The sequence below is a fragment of the Homarus americanus genome, unplaced genomic scaffold (assembly GCF_018991925.1).
Source record: "Homarus americanus isolate GMGI-L3 unplaced genomic scaffold, GMGI_Hamer_2.0 scaffold48088, whole genome shotgun sequence".
Lineage (NCBI taxonomy): Eukaryota > Metazoa > Arthropoda > Malacostraca > Decapoda > Nephropidae > Homarus > Homarus americanus.
Window position 1 is genome coordinate 573809 of NW_024719965.1, and position 17054 is coordinate 590862.

General features: G+C 35.4%; 2 protein-coding genes and 1 long non-coding RNA gene across 5 annotated transcripts in view; 2 read left to right on the forward strand and 1 right to left on the reverse strand.

The window, feature by feature from the left end:
- Window positions 1-717: 717 nt before the first annotated feature.
- LOC121860341 lies at window positions 718-8183 on the forward strand. Its single transcript, XR_006087861.1, has 2 exons — window positions 718-5817; window positions 7987-8183. It is a non-coding gene; the product is annotated as an uncharacterized LOC121860341 (long non-coding RNA).
- Window positions 6189-12538, reverse strand: LOC121860340 (translocon-associated protein subunit beta-like). Its single transcript, XM_042357418.1, has 5 exons — window positions 12393-12538; window positions 11529-11733; window positions 9782-9947; window positions 8712-8795; window positions 6189-6683 (listed from the first exon to the last, which is right to left on the reverse strand). Coding segments are annotated over exons 1-5 (579 nt in total). The 5' UTR covers window positions 12394-12538; the 3' UTR covers window positions 6189-6560.
- A 544-nt stretch (window positions 12539-13082) lies between these two features.
- Window positions 13083-17054, forward strand: part of LOC121860343 (mdm2-binding protein-like) — a 49785-nt gene continuing 45813 nt past the window's right edge. Inside the window, exon 1 of one of the 3 annotated variants that reach the window (XM_042357423.1) lies at window positions 13083-13347. In XM_042357423.1, coding sequence (XP_042213357.1) covers window positions 13317-13347 — 31 coding nt within the window. In that variant the 5' untranslated portion in view covers window positions 13083-13316. The remainder of the gene's footprint in view (window positions 13348-17054) is intronic. The other 2 variants (XM_042357421.1, XM_042357420.1) reach the window with 2 other exon arrangements.

Below are 17054 nucleotides of genomic sequence, written 5' to 3' on the forward strand. Positions count from 1 at the left end.
AGGATGTTCTACTTTCCTAGGTCATCCTTCTGTTACCCTAGGCCTACCAGTAGACTACAGTATGTTAAGATTTGGTTCCACACACAAACTTAATTGAACATTTGTTTTACTTCTTGATTAACATTACAGGGTATAAAGAAAATATTGCTGTTGTATACATACTTTAGATAAAAGCAAAACATTAAATATACTGTCATTAGCAATTGAGAGTTCCTTAGATAGGCCTCCATAGCACCAAAGTAACCTGGTTTGGGTTTGTTTGTGTTCCAGAAGCCTCTTGTAAGTCATGAGACATTTACAAGAATTAGAGAGTTCATAAATAATTATTGTCTGAATGAATATATATATATATATATATATATATATATATATATATATATATATATATATATATATATATATATATATATATATATATATATATATATATATATATATATATATATATATTGTATATATATACACGACCATCCGGATATACGACCGCCCCAGTCTTTCCAAATAATTTCAAATTACGTATTTTCGAGCCCCGACGTTAGTGATTGCGCTGTGTACTGAAAAATTTTTCGTTTGTAATTCCCTTTAAAATGGCTGGCATGCTTGAAAGTGAGAGTTTTGTGGTGCTGAGAAGAAAAAGAGACACCCATTTTAGATTTTCTATGTACAGGTATTATCTTCGCATTTTCGACTTACGACCAATTCAACTTATGACCTTGATTTGGGTCGTGTGTGTGTATATATATATATATATATATATATAATCGTTAGGCTAAGCACTTGGAAATCACATCTTTCCCATCAGTTATTAACCGAAAGTGTCTGATATGTGCAGAAACTGCTTTTCCATCCTCACGGCCACCATACGAGCCTATGCTTTTTTCAATGAGATTGCATCTGCCCTTTGCTCATATAACAAACGTTGTCTTTATTAATTGTTGCACAACTTTGTGATCGTTGTGATACTCTGCCATTATTCGTGAGAGTAAAACATAATTCAGATCTTGCTCTGTTTTCTTGACTGAAGTTACTCTTGTTACTTTGAAAGTGGCTAGTAAGTGTCCTGCTGACTCCAACTTCTGGGAAAGGCAAGGCCGTGCCTCAGAAGACAAAGTTAGACATTGTTAAGTGTCAGGCTTGTTATCATTAACCCTCTCGTGGTCCTTTGACGTCACTAAGTGCTCCCATGCAGATGCAATCTTTCTACCTGCCTCTGCTGGGACATAATTTAAGAATAAAACAAATACTGAACTGAGTGTGTGTGGAATCAAAACTTAATGTACCCAGGGAAGAAAATTTAACCTAACACAGGGAAGAAGAAGTCATGTTTCCTGAAATCCAGATTCAAGGGTCTGTACCTGTACAGTACTGGACATATAAGAAAAAAAGATGAGAATTGTACATGAATCAAGCAAAAATAGACAACAATGGTCATGAACTAGTGTCTTGGGTTGAACTTAAGCCACAGGCAAAATTTTGTTCATTGAGACAGTCTCAAGAGAACTATTGGGAAAATTTTTGTAGTAGCACTTGCAGTCGTAGCAGTAGAACTACAGTGTTAGAATAATATGTCGCTTTACTGGAGTAACATTTCCTTGGACAGTGCAGAACAGTGGATTTTCCACTTTTCTCCCAGTGCAGTATAACCCTAAGTACTGTATTCAAAATTATTGGGCATACACTTGTTATAGAATGTAAAAATGTTACTTTACTACAAATTATATATTTTTTTTATCTAATATACACCTTAAGGTATCTAAGGTATTACAGTGGTCTTAATGAGTTCACAAAAATGTTTTTTTACAGTGAATCTGGTGGATCATATTTACCATGCAAATCTGTAAACATTACTGTACCTTACTCCTTAAAAAAAATATCCTGGATAAAAAATTGCCATTTCATAGAATTCCTTCTATGTCAAGCACCATATCAGACTCAGTCTTCAGCAATCTGCACCAAAAAGAAAGAAATGTAAAAAAAAAATCAAACTTCCATTACTTCCCTACTGATCAATATTGGTCTAGATTAGTGTTTTTCATTTAGAATTAAAATTCATATTTATTTTCATAAATGCTATATCTAAACAACAAAATGTTTTGAGATATGTGTACTAAAAATCAATTTACCAAATATTCATTTCTCATTTGTTTGGCATCATTTCACATCAAACATCACAAGTAGGAAATTGATTGAAAATATTTTATACATTAAAACAAGTCATCCCACACATTTCAGAAGGGACACGTTCTTTAAAAGTTACTTGTAATTTGAATTTCACCTGATGAATCTTTTTAATAGTGGGGGGCGGGGGAGGTATCCCAAGAAAAAATATTATCTGAAGACCTAATAAAATCATATTCAAGAAAGTAGTGAACCTATTTAAATTCATTTAATGGAAAAATCTTACTTTTAATATTTTATTCATAATACTGTACATCAGTCTCGAATTCAACTTCCCAGAGATGATGATGATGATCTGTGTGTGTGGTGGTAATGCATATCTGGTGGTGAAATTGGAGTAAGAATATTGTAAGGGAGATGGAGGAGCAGTGTGGTTATCTGCCTCACTGTATTTACGTCATACTGTCATAACACCTCCAGTTTTACATCCAAAGTAATAGTTTTATGGGACCTTTTAATACTAGGTACTGTTGCCAATTGCACTTAGTCCTTGAATGACGGTGGCACACTGCTCAGTCTTGAATGTGATAAGTGTGAAAAGTGAGAGCCAAGTCAACAACTTGTTCACATCAAACAGACAAAGCTACAACTCCAATTAAATGGCCTGGTAAGCTCCTTATCAAATACATGTTAAGACAGATCATACAAAAAATTTTATTTTGGGCAAAAATTTTGGTCATGTATCCCAGGTTTAGTGGTCTTAATATACAAGTTATGTTTGTACAAAATTCTGCAGCCTGAATATTTGTAATGCAGGGGATGACTGTACTGCTGTAGTTTAAAAACAGGTTTATTGTTATATTAAATAAATAATAAAAGGACAAAAATGGAAAGAAAAATTAATATCTTAGTTATACTGTGCAGTACTTACACCTACATGGCAACTTTTGCATGTTAGTGAGGTAGTCATGTTAGAATACCTATCAGATATTTCAGGATTTATAGACATTTTAATTAGTGGTGCACTGCTGATAAGTAGAAGTACAGTATCTATAAATGTAAAAAAATTAGGTGAGAATAGTTACTGTATACTAAGTTATTCCAGTTATTTTCATATACCTGTACAGAAATCTTAACATATTTACAGCCCTGTACATTCTTTCTCCATAATTCTAGCAAGGTGACTTGTTTTTAAGTATTAATCAATTCCATTTTTTATATTTGTAAGATAATTGTACAGTACTTAATAGCTGTACACCTTAGTACAGTACAATGCAGAACTACACTGAGCATTTACAAATTCTGGAACACAACACTGTCTTGTCATGCCTTGCTGAGTCATGATGGTCTCACCACTGACATTATACAGTACAATGTTAGCTCCATTGTTGTTATTTTGATATCAATTTAATTGGAATAATATTACTAATGTGAAATCCTCAGTCTGATCCTCTGATGTTCCAGGTGTGTAAGTGTTTGGCAATTCAACTCACTGCAGTATTACCTCTGTTAACAAAGCTCCTTTATAATGAAGTCCACAAAAAATAATCTACCATTTTAATATGAGAAGTATTTTTAAATCACATAAAGTTAAAAATAACAAATTTTTTGTGTGCATTGTGAAAATTCCCATTTTTTCTCTATTTTAAGTTTGTGTTCATATTTCACATTCTGTCATCATTAGAGAGAAATGTTTTTTGGGGGAGAAATATTCTGGGATGTTCTAGAATGTACCAGAACATGTGTCAGTGTTGGTTAAGTCTAGTTTTAAAGTTGCTCACACTCGGTGCTATCACAACATTCTCTGGCAGGTTACTACAACAGTTCACAACTCCTACTCTCTATATTCTCTGGCAGGTTAATACAACGGTTCACAATTCTTATGTCACATACTCAGACAGTTTTACAAGAAGTTAGCTCTTATAAGTTTCTGTACTTCAGGCTGTGAACTTTAATGCAAAAAGGCCATTAAAGGTTTTTCACCACTTATGTACAGGGTCCCCCTCCGTTTAATTTTTTAGAGCAACATTATTTTTAGTATGTTTCATTAAATATGTTTTTAAAGGTTTAATATTAAACAAAGACAATCGATCAGCTGATAAAAACAAAGTTTCTCCTGCCCTCAATAGATGGCAGCATGGGCAGGCGCGTCATCAGCTTGCGATTATCACATGATTCACGACACCCCTAGTTCTATTGTTTCATTAGTCACCTTGAGTCTGGACAACTGCAGTCCAGGAAGCAATAGTTCACTCAAGGTGAGTTATGATTTAAAATGTTTAAAAATGATGTCCTCAGGCAATTTAAATAATATTTTTTGTTTGTACTTAATGATGTTTTCCTATTATACCCCTCTTAAGTCTTGGAATGGCATCCCTATGCCTTCTATGTTATATCTTCCTCTGGTAAAAAAATTTCTGACTTTAACATAGGTATTACTGTACTTTAGTGGGAGTGAAGAGTTATACAATAAGTCCTCGTTTAACGTTGTCCCCGACAAAGTCGTTTCGTTATAACGTTGCTACTCTTTAGATACCCATGATTCCGACAACGTCCCAACCGATTCAGTATTACGTCGTCACGGACTGCTTTGTATGGCGCATCACCCTCTCTCATCTTGGCGTGCTACGCTCTCGCGAAGCGTCACAGCGTCCCCAGTCTTTGTTAGGCTTCCACAGCTTACACGCGTGCTTAAGTGTTTTTGCTATAAATACTGTACTGTAACCATTCAAAATGGCTTCCAAGTGCCCATCAAGAGTAAGTGATGCTAGTGTTGTGAAAAAGCAATGCAAGACCATTAGCCTGGCTACAAAAATGGAGGTTTTAAACCCACCATAAACTCACTCCACCTCTGCCCATCAGTGAGTACAATACAAAATGATTTAGTTTATTTATCTTTTTGGATGTATATATATTTTCTATAAAAATTCCATTGAATTTATGTATATGTAATGTATGTTATGGGGCAAAGGAAGGCTGGGGAACATAACTCCCATATTTTATCCATTTCTTGTGGGGAAAAATGATTCAGTTAACGTTTTGTTATGTCGCGGTTTTCAGGAACGGAACCACGACGTTGAGCGAGGACTTACTGTGTGCACAACTCTGCTTTGGGCAAGTTATTGAGTGTTGGAAACTCTCATGATATTGACGAAGCAGAGTTGTTTTCAGAATTTCGAGTACTAGAACTCATTACCAAAGAAACAAAAAATCCACTTGAAGTCTTTCAATTTCTAAAATCTCTCGATGGTTCCTTCCCTAATGCAGAAACTGTGTAGGATTTTGTTGACAGTCAGTGACATCAGGAGAGCTAATTTTTACAAAATCAAATTTATATAAAGCTATACTGTATCAGGACAACTGTCAAGAGAAGTTGAGTGGACTAGCTATGCTCTCCGAAAAGGAAATGACAGCAAGTTTGTGCTATCATGAACTGATAGAAGAGTTTACTGGAAAGAAAGCAGGGAAGATTAAATTTCTTAAGTATCCAGTAGGCTGTTATTGCAACTTCACAAATGCTTTATGAGATGTAATAGAAGATTAAATTAGTTTTTAGTTATAAATTATGTTACCGTGAAATTTTTCATTACATCTAGACTGTCTTACGGTATTTGTCTTGTTTATGTTACAATAATATATAAAATGTTTTATTTTCCGTGTACAGTACAGGTACCTGTATATGCAACGCATCAATGGAAGGTAAGACATCCTACTCCCCTGCCTTTTTGTACATGTAATGTATGTATTTACTGTAGGATAGGGTTTGAAGTATTATTTTTAATGAAATGCCTTTTAACCTAAAATAAATAAATAAAGGAAGCTACCCTAGAGTTACTTTCATATCTGTTTTAAATGCCTAACAAAAGATCACGGAGACAAACAGAGGCTTGAGATGTGTTATAATCTTCAAAATCCCATCAACCTTAATAAAAGTGTGTCATTTTCATCTTTATCTTGCTTAGTGCCTCACATACACTAGGCCATTTATTTAGATTTGTGACCGTCTCCTGTGTTAAGACCACCATTTTAGAATTCCAGATACTGATCCAAGGATTAAAAAAATATATACATAGTATTTTTTCTTTATTTCTTTAAAAAACAATATTCCAACTTTCATACTCAACAATATTCATCACACTAAAAATTATACATCAATTACATTCATACAGATATGACAAATACAAAGATCCCAAGTATGGTCATAGTTTTAAGACATTTTTATGAAGTGGCAAACCTCCAAAAACTTAGGAATGCAAATTTGTCAATGACTAAATTTTAAGGTTGCTAACCTCCAGCATGTTTAACCAATATCATACATACACTACAGTACTTAGCCCTGGCTTTCAGCATCTTCAAAATAGCCTACAACACTAGATTTTTGTTTTACTATAACAAAAATGTCTCCAGCATGAATAAATTAAGGAGATTATGCAGTTTGTCAATTAATCAGACTTTCCCTTCTTACTGCGTGGGACAGTTGCATACTTTGACTTGATGTTGTACCACATTAAGAAGGGAACTAAGAGAGCAGGGATCATCAGCAGAGCAAATATCATCCAATCAAACTGAAAAGGAAACATTTACATTATTAATCATGCACAAACGTTCAAACATTCGCTGTGACTATATATATATATATATATATATATATATATATATATATATATATATATATAACCATAAAGAACACAAAAATGAATCAAGAGCAAGAAACGATATACAATATGTATGTTGTGTTTTCACTAGTAAGAGAAACAATTGAGACCCTGCAATTGTGTATAAATGAGGCAGAAAGTCAGATCAGCAACCTGGGACTTGGTCACAATTCTCGTGATGCCATATAAGAACATAACGAGTCTGCAATAGGCCAGTTGGCCTGTGCATGGCAGCTCCTGTTTCGAGTTACAACCACTCGATATCATCCATGAATATCTAGCCTCCTTTTAAAACTTTCCAGCTTCCCAGCACTTACTACAAAGTTGCTAAGCTTGTTCCACTAATATACCACCTATTTGTAAACCAGTTTCTTCCTATCTCTCTCCTAAACAAACTTATCCAACTTAAATCCTTTGCTACGAGTCCTATCCTGCTCGGATGGCAGCAGGGTCTACCATTACACAATACATTATGCTTCCAATATCTTCCAAGGCTGTAGTATCACCCCATTTGATAGCTGCCTATTGCCTACTAGCCATAAGGCTTTGCACAGGAACAAAAGTGTTTCACAACTGACATTGTACTGCTGGGTTACGAACAGCTTGTTTACTTTATCGCCTTTGTCACTCGCTGACATGTTAGCCACTTGGGCTAGTTTGCCAACTAATTTCTTCTTTGTTAGTATTCTTGGTAATTTCTTTTTCATAACTGTTAATCAGGAATCTAAACACTAAGTTACATTGTCAAACTGATACACATTAATCAAAAGGTAAACAATATGTTAAGAAAATATGAATTAACCCCGAGCAACGTTTCTGGACGTTCTTAATATTTGTGGCATGTTTTGAATGTCCAGGCTGGAGGAAATACTTTGTATTTGTCTCGAGACTCATGCCTCATGGTCAGTTACCCACCAGTTATTATGAGGGATGCACGTCCTTAAACCTCTTTCATGACCCCGCACACCCAAGCGAAGGCATTTGCTTGATTTGAGTGGTATTAATATAGTATTGGATGACAACGATAATGTTGGAGAAGAAAAACTCCAGATGTAGGTGTTTGCCGAGGCAGTGAGGACAGTGTTAGGCCGAAATTCTCCTACTGCAAAGTATTTTATAGTTCATTTGAGGAAAATAGAACTTATTTGTTTTGTAATAGCTATTAGATAGAAATATGATATAAAAGGGTCTTCAAGTAAGAACTGTGTTGCAGGTGCATGTCAAATTCACTTCCGCTCACCATGGGCTTTGCACAGCAGCTCCAAATAAGACATATTTCATCACTTCACACTATTCACCAATACTCAAGACAACTCTCCAACCATGCTACAATGAAAGTTAAATGTAAGTACATTCTTCTGGTATTTTTCTTATATTGATTAACCCATTTATAAGGTGACAATGGATAAATTTTTTTTTACTGAAATATGCCCGGGTGGGGGGGGGGGTTCGGCTGGTCTTACGACACCAGGGGTTTAATGGTGTCAGGCTTTTAATACAGCTGAACCCGGCAGTTAGGCGAGTTGTAGCCATTTTTTTTTAATTTTACTTTCTTCCTTAAATAACAAAAGTTCAACAAAGCCATATTTATCCTCATTAAGCACAGTAGTGTCTTAGGCGAGGACTTATGGAAAGCAGACATGTGTTTGTTCCTCATTCAGGCATGTCTACAACCTGGCTATCCCGATACTGTAACACTCCCTTGGTTAATTTTTTTTATGTTAAACTGGTTTGCTATTTAAGGGCAATGTAGAGTCATTGTCCACTGTGGGCAGTGGATGGTTTCCAGGGAAAAAGTGAATCTTAAAAGATTTACTTTTCTGCTCCAGATTAGTTTCATGATAAAAACAATAAATAAACCTAAAATTAAAGGCATCAAGAGGCAAGCATGACCAAAGACATGATATATTATAAGAAAGTGTACAAGCAATTACTTACAACATGAGGGGAGAACTTTCTGTCGTAGTCACGGAAGGCAATGATTCCTCCTTCACCAGGCTCAGATGTGTACCCAATTTGTATCTTCAAGATAAAACATTCATATTAACAAATCATGTACAGTACCATTAACTGGTTCCTCAACTTTAAAAATATATCAAGTTATTAAATAACATTACACCTTGGGTTGCTTTATGATTTTAATTTATTCCACATTTCTTCAAAATGTTATGTATGTAAACGGAATAACCAATCTCCTGAACCTTCATTATGATAGGAAAGGAACAGTGTATTATCAAATATTCACACTGGTAGAGGAAAAAGTGAAAGTGGATCCCACAAGTCTGAGAAGAGGCAGTTTAGATACAGCACACTGTAAACTAAATTTCAGGAAAAAAAAGAGACAGCATGACTGCCCTCTTTCCCCAAATGTCATGTTATCATTGAACTTCATTTCATAGCCACTTTCCACACTTGCATGGGTTATCTGTGATTATGTACTAATTTAAGCTGGGTTAATTGGGGGTACAAGGCATGAACCAGCAATCCCCAGGGGCAAGTTCAATATTCAATTGGCCATCCAACAACGGAATGGGGGAGGGCAGAAAAATATATGTATTGTACTGCATGTATGGATTTTCACATGACAAGTTACACGACAAAATCTGTTGATGAGAATGAGTGCTTTGATTTAAAACATGGTGATAAGAGCAGAAGTTGTTACCCCAAGTAAAAAATTTTTTTAAATTTTCATTAAACTTGTACAAATATTAGAACCATTGGTTATATGCAGCCACCCCCCCTCCCCACCTGGGTTACTGTGAACACCAGTGATTAATTGGCATTTATTATAAGAATCAGTCTCTCTTTGGGTTAATGTGAGCACCTACTTCTATCCATAAAGATTGTGTTCAAAATTTTATGAAAATTCCCAGTCAAACTGAGATTAGTTCAAATAAAGTTGTGTTTATGAACAGATGGATGGTCAGCATGACAACTCTGTATCCAACCCCCTCTCCCAAATATATATTTGATCTGGGGTTAATCATAATCTTACAAAATTATCATACCTCAGCTGATTCCTCAGATGGCTGATAAGACACTTCTGCTGCTGTGAAGTTAAAGTAACCATACTTCTTAGGCTTCACAACTACAGTATGAGACACATTGGCATTAGGAGCAATCCGATCAAACTTCACCTGCAGCTGACCACCAGCAATGTCAAAGTCTTCAGTGCTGAGGAAAAATAAACATGATTAAAACTTAAAATTAGGTCAAAGGGAGATCCTTAACTGAAAATTACCAAAAAGTCCTGTCTCAATGACCTAAGAGCCCTTCGTTCTAGTCCTTGCTTCACCATAAAAATGTCTGACTAATAATGTTTTCACTTCACATCTTTACATTCTTGTACAGTACAGCTACTCCTCGACTTACGACCGCCTCAGTCGTATAAAAATTGTCAAATTACGTATTTTCGAGTCCTGACGTTAGTGATTGCGCAGTGTGCGGACAAAATTTTCGTTTGTAATTCACTTTAAAATGGCTGGCAAGCTTAAAAGTGCAAGTTTTGTGGTGCTGAGAAGAAAAAGACACCCATTTTAGATTTCCTATGTATTATTTAATCATTTTTTTACTTACGACCTGTATTTGGGTCCCTAACCCCGTCGTAAGTCGAGGAGCAGCTGTATTTCCTATTCCCCTCACACAAAGTCATGGCATTGTCAAAAAGATTTACAACATACAGTCCCCAGGGTAACACACCCTAGGCACATTCATAATGCATATTACTCTATACCCTGTACTAAGAGTAATAAGATTAAATATTATTCACCGATTAAATTTATAATTTTATTCAAATAACTGTTGCTTGTCTTATATTTAGTTGGTTTGTTTGGCATTCTTTATAGTATTCATTTTCCCACTTTGAACTATTATTTCACTTGTTGCCACTAAACAAATTTCGGGAACTTTATAGATACAATCAGTAGTTTTAACAATTCCAAGACACCTCTCTTCAATGACATTTTTGGGCCAAATTACGTTTAAGGGAGATATTTAACACTTTATTATGTATGTTCGTACTTGACGGTACACACCCAGAACATCAGACTGTGGAGCTTCACTGGTTAGGTTAGATTCAAAATTGTTTTTCCAATGTTTTCAATATGTTTAGAACACTTAACCATGATTTTATAGTACTGTAAATCTCTAGATTCTGAAATGAAAGGGAGGAGGGGGGGGGGGTTATTTCAGAAACCATTGATTTGCGCCAGAAATGAAGGTCAAATTCGTTCATAACACAAACCACCGGAGAAAGTTTCAACAAGTGAAATTTACCATTTGAACAACCAATATTGTTGGCAAAAATACATAGCCATATAAAAATGAAACCTCAAAACCATAAATTTCTGACAAACACATACACTAAATTATTTTTAGTTTTTCCTCTTTCTCCCTTTATAAGATTCAATATATAAATAGGTGTTGGCAACTACTAAATATTAACCAGTTGGTTTAATTACTCTGAAACAATGGTTTCAGAAGAGATGACATTTGAAGAAATTGTGTAGTCACAAATTTTGTATATTCTGGAGCAGTGACCACATTTGATATTCATTCAGGCAAATTAGACTGATAACAATAAATAGTAGGGTAGTAAAATATAGGCAATAAATCAGTTATGTAGGGTAAATAAAATAACTCCTAGACTGTACAGTACAAACTAGTTTTACTACCATGATATATGTACATATACCGGTATACTGTATTATCACATGCAAAATGTGCATTTTTCAGATATTCAATAATTTCACATACCTAAATCCCGCATCAGTGAGTTGTACATTGATTGCAGCAGCTTGACCGACATTGTGGACAGAATACTGCACAACAATATCTCTTCCTTCCACCAAATACAAATTATGGACCCGTTTTGCAGCTAACAATCTTGCTCTCTCTTCCCCTTCTCCTTCAGAAAATACACCCCCTACAAATGCTAAGGCCAGGATTAAGTAGCACAACACTGGAAAGAAAAATACCTTATCAGTATAGAAATATTACACTTTACTTAACAACAAATTTAGGAATATGTTGGGCTAAGCTCTGCCACTTTGTTCATTGCTATTCTTTGATAGGACTATCAGATGTTTGTTTTAACTAATAAAATGCAAATCTGGTTGGTGATCAAGGAAAAAGGACATCCAAGTGTTTTCAACATTATGCATGTGGAATTGGTCATTTGGGTAAAAATACCAGTCAAGTGTATCTAAAATTTCCAGGTATTCATTATGATTGGTTGATGCGGATAATGGTGAAGACCCAAAGAATACAAATTCTTAAAATAAAGTGCCTTGTACCTAACCAATGCATTTCAACCAACATACAACTAATCTGCTACATTCCTACTTTTCTGGTATACTTCATTTCCACTGATGCGGTCGACTGTAGGCCACGGTGTGGGAATCATATTGCTTAAACTAATATCCACGTGTTCCAGACATTAAACTTCTGCTGTACCACATTGAAAACATTATCTATCATGCACTACACTGGTATTCACAAACAATACTTAAGATTGCCTACGTAGATAATTCATAAGTATATCGAGTTAATTATATCATTAAAGGCTTTACCGGTATAATGTAAATACTTATGAAATGTTCTTTCATTGTAGACACCTACTTTTTGACAAGAGGAGAGCTGCACCACAACTGACCGAGTGAGTGTGTAGACGGCCGGTGGTGCCACCTAACACAACACACAGCACAGTTGTCAGCTGGCACGATGGTTCTTCTGTATGGTTACTGATACTGTACTCCTATAATGTTCACCATCAATTAAAATATGCTTTGTATACTTATATAAAGATTCAAATTTTATATAATAGTCTTCTTCTCTAGTATAATTAAGAGGAATATATATTTATTATGATTATATTTAGTCTACGTAAAAGACATATTTTATGATTTAATAGGAACATGTCTCCTGGGATCAGTTCCCGGTACGATGTATGAACGGCTAATAATTGAGCTGGTAAGTGGTGAAATAATATATTGAATTAAATAAATAAATATAGCTGCACGGACTATGTAATAGTATAAACTGTTGTATAAATCTGCATGTCCTTTATACACGCTGAATTATAAATTTACAAATCTACATATATTTTTTTAATAAATGCAACTGTATATAGTATGCTAATTTTATTGCATAGATATCCACCTCGTAAAGTAATTGTTAATAGCCATTGGTATTAATAATGAGGAGACGCTTGATGTTGAAACACAGTAAATACTGCAATGTGTTATCATCAAGCGACATAACTTGTTAAAAAGTTAAATACAAAAAAAAATAGTTTTAAGTCACCCCTCGCTGCCTATAATATAAGCTAGGCAACTGCAGTCTCCGTTATTCCAAATTCAGTATCTGGTTAAGAATAGTTCTAACTTATTTTACATTTTCAAGCATTAAGAAAATCAGGTTTAATTAAAAAAATTATTGTTGGCGACTGGTGGAGACTGAGAGGTGCGCCTGTCGTGTGTCTGTTATTATGGCGGGGAACTGCAGAATGTAAACACTGAAAACTGTAATGTCAAAACCTTGGAAATGGATAAGATATTGCTGTATATTTCAACAGGTACCTTCTTATTTCAATATATTTGCCTAACCTACCCTTACTATATTAATTATATTCTTTGATGCGTTGATCCAGACAAGTGATATCAGCTACTGTAGTTTTACGCCAAGAGTTTTAACATCCTCTTCCCTTGGGGGTCGTCGTGTTTACATAAAAACATAAGAATGGAGGAAACTGCAGCTGGCCTATTGGCCCATACTGGGCAGTCCCATTTACACCCAACCCCTATTGCTCATATATCCATCCAACCTATGTTTGAAGCTATTCAGCGTATTCAAGTTAATGATGATGTTTGGTAACTTGTTCCATTCATCCACTACTCTGTTTCCAAACCAGTGTTTACCTATTTCGCGCCTAAATCTAAATTTGTCTAATTTAAAACCATTGTTACGAGTTCGCTCCTGGTTGGATAGTTTGAGTACCTTTGTAATGTCCCCTTTGTTCAGCCCTGACTTCCATTTATACACCTCTATCATATCGCCCCTCACTCTACGTCTCTCGAGGGAGTGCAACTTAAGATGCTTTAGCCTGTCTCTATATTCAAGGTTCCTAATGCCCTGGATTAGTCTTCTCATTCTCCTCTGAATTCTTTCCAAGGATTCTATATCCATTCTGTAATACAGTGACCAGAATTGAACTGCAATCCAAGTGAGGTCTCACAAGCGAAGATATGGATTTAGGATGACCTCGCTTGTCTTGTAACTAACACTCCTTTGTATGAACCCAAGTACTTTATTAGCCTTGTTACGAGCAAAAACACATTGTTTACTTGGCTTAAGATTCCTACTTATCATTACTCCTAAATCCTCCTCGCAGTCGGATTTTTCAATAACATCGTTGTTCATCTGGTATCTGGTTTCCCTGTTTACATCTCCTATACTGAGTACTTTACATTTGTCCACATTGAATTTCATCTGCCATTTTTTAGACCATTCGAAATATTTGTTTAGATCTTCCTGTAGTTTTGCGGAGTCCTCGTCAGATTTAATTACACGCCCCTATTTTAGTGTCATAAAATTTACTTATGTTGCTGTCTATGCCGATATCTATGTCGTTTATGTATATAATAAATAATAATGGTCCAAGTACTGAGCCTTGGGGAACTCCACTAGTGACGTTGCTCCAATCGGATTTAGTGCCGTTAATGCTCACTCGCTGTTTCCTGTAACCACGCCCTAATCCATTTTAGAATATCTCCTTTAATGCCATGAGCCTCCACTTTCCTTATTTGTCTTTCGTGGGGGACTCTGTCGAAGTCTTTGCTAAATTCGAGATATACCACATCATAATTGTGCCCCTCGTCCACTGATTCGAAAACAGACGAAAAGAATGTTAATAGATTAGTTAGACATGAATGTCCGCTTGTGAAGCCATGTTGGGAATTATTGATCAACTTGTGCTTCTCCAGGTGATTTTGAATAGAGTTTGAAATGATTGCTTCCAGTAATTTGCCTACAATTGATGTTAGACTGATTGGACTGTAGTTAGAGGATAGTGATCTATCTCCCTTCTTGAAAATCGGTATTACATTCGCTATACTCCAGGATCCTGGTACTACACTCGTTTTTAAGGACATGTTAAACAACTTTGCTAAGGGCATACTAAGCTCTTCCTTACATTCCTTTAATACTCTGGCAAATATCTCGTCGGGATCTGGTGACTTATTAGGCTTTAGTTTGTGTATTTGCTTACTAACATCGTCACTAATCACTACTGTATCGCTTAATTTATTTTCTTCACTATCTCTGTACTGTATATAGTCGGGTATCATGTTTAAATTTTCGGTGGTGAAAACTGTTGAAAATTACCTGTTCAGATTACAGTACTGTATTGCTCACTTCTCCGTCGTTATCAGTTAGCTCACTGGTATTGGCCCAATCATGTCTCGTGTTTTAGTTTGATATACGTACAGTATTGTATTTGAAATAATCACTTGGGGCTTAAGTTTGACTCCCTTGCTACCTTCAGTTCATTATTCCTCTTTGCTTTTCTTATCTCGGTCTTAACCCTACTGGCCAATACCTTATAATAATCTCGGAGGTAAACTTCACGATTTATTCTCCAATCTATAGCCTTCCTTTGGCCAATAATATTCTTTAAGTAATTTTTTATCCATTTGGGGTCATTGTTGTTTGATCTGAGTTTTTTGTATGGTATGTTTTGCCTTTGTGCAATTAAGTAACTCATTATTTAAATTGTTATTGAACTCGTCAACCTCAGATCTTGTGATCAGGTCATCCTCAACTGTCATATTTTGTGAGGGTGTCGCTGCCAGGTCTCCAGGTAAAGTAAGATCGCTTTCTGTGGGTACATTGTTGTGGAATGTCAACCTCAGATCTCGTGATCAGGTTATCCTCAACCGTCATATTTTGTGAGGGTGTCGTTGTCAGGTCTCTAGGTGAAGTGATCTTAATTGTGAACTAAATATAAAATTATATATATAAAAGAAAAAAGATCACCCTTTCCACATAGTGTATGTACATTAATACAGTATATTAATAATATAGAATGAAAAGTTAAATAATAAAAATCAAACCCCCCCTCACTTATAATCTATGCTGCTTTTTATCATTGTACATTTATCATTCATGCAAAAATGTGTAAATTTTTACTTTTTAGTCTGAGTTTGTTAACCTACAATAAGTGGTCCGAGTTGGTTATCCGATATGGTCCAAGTTGGATGTGGACCGAGTTGGTAATGGGCTGAGTTGGACTGTACACAACCAGAAAAACAATACCACAACTTTTTATTTTGGTAATGTATGAGAAAACTGTTACCACCAGAAAAGGTAGATTCGTTTTAGGTTGAGCAAGGAACTTCATATTTCTACTTACATAGGGAGAAAGAGCCCCCCAAATAAGGTATTATTATCGTTTTAGTCATCCAGCGGTTTTTAGGATTTTAAGTTTTGGAATCAGTAGTTTAGACAATTCTAAGACTCGTTTCTTCTGTAGCGTTTCTTCCATAAATGATTATTTTTTGAGAAATTGCAATAAATTGTCGTATTTTTGTTCAAGCTGGAATGCAACGTCACTCAGGTAACATTGCTGACGTCGTACATTAATATTATTATATTAATATGTATTTTTTATCTCTTGCCTGGTGATTCAGCTTTAAATATACACAAAGGAGAGCTCTGCGAATTTGTGTTCTAATTGCTGAAATACTAAGCTCCGCGAGGATTTTATATACGGTATTTGTACTTATTAGCACAGTGATGAAGTAGAATGACTTTTATTTTGTTATGTCTCAATTAATGTATTTGGGACAATTTCTTATACGATCTGTGGTCATAATAATATAAATGTACGACGTCAGCAATGTTACCTGAGATGACGTCACATTCCGAGCTATATCACAAAAACTGGTTTTTAGAAAAAAACAGCTTTTTTCTAAGTTCTAGTTTATGTTACCATTGCCCGAGAGAGCTCCTGTGTGTTCATTTGTTGGTTACTATGCTGCATATGCAGCACTATTGTCTGGCACAGGGCAGTGTATTAGGCCTGCTGTTGATCGTTTGCTTCAAAGGTGACATGCCAGAAGCTGTACATTCCTCCATACTAATGTTTGTAGAGGATGCCAAGTTATTTTGGGAAATTAAGAATCAAGCAGACTGTGAAGAGCTGCAGAAGGATCTCTGTGAGCTTCAAGAATGGTCGAAGAAATGGCTGCTAAGATTCAATATCTTGAAGTGTAAGAAGATGCA

What these genes read in the sequence shown, in the direction of transcription:
- LOC121860340 (XM_042357418.1), bottom strand. An exon ending in CTCACTGATGCGGGATTTAG is followed by an intron (nt 9,948 to 11,528) that starts GTATGTGAAATT and finishes ATTTTTCCTCAG; the next exon opens with CACTGAAGACTTTGACATTG. An exon ending in GAAAGTTCTCCCCTCATGTT is followed by an intron (nt 6,684 to 8,711) that starts GTAAGTAATTGC and finishes TTTCCTTTTCAG; the next exon opens with TTTGATTGGATGATATTTGC.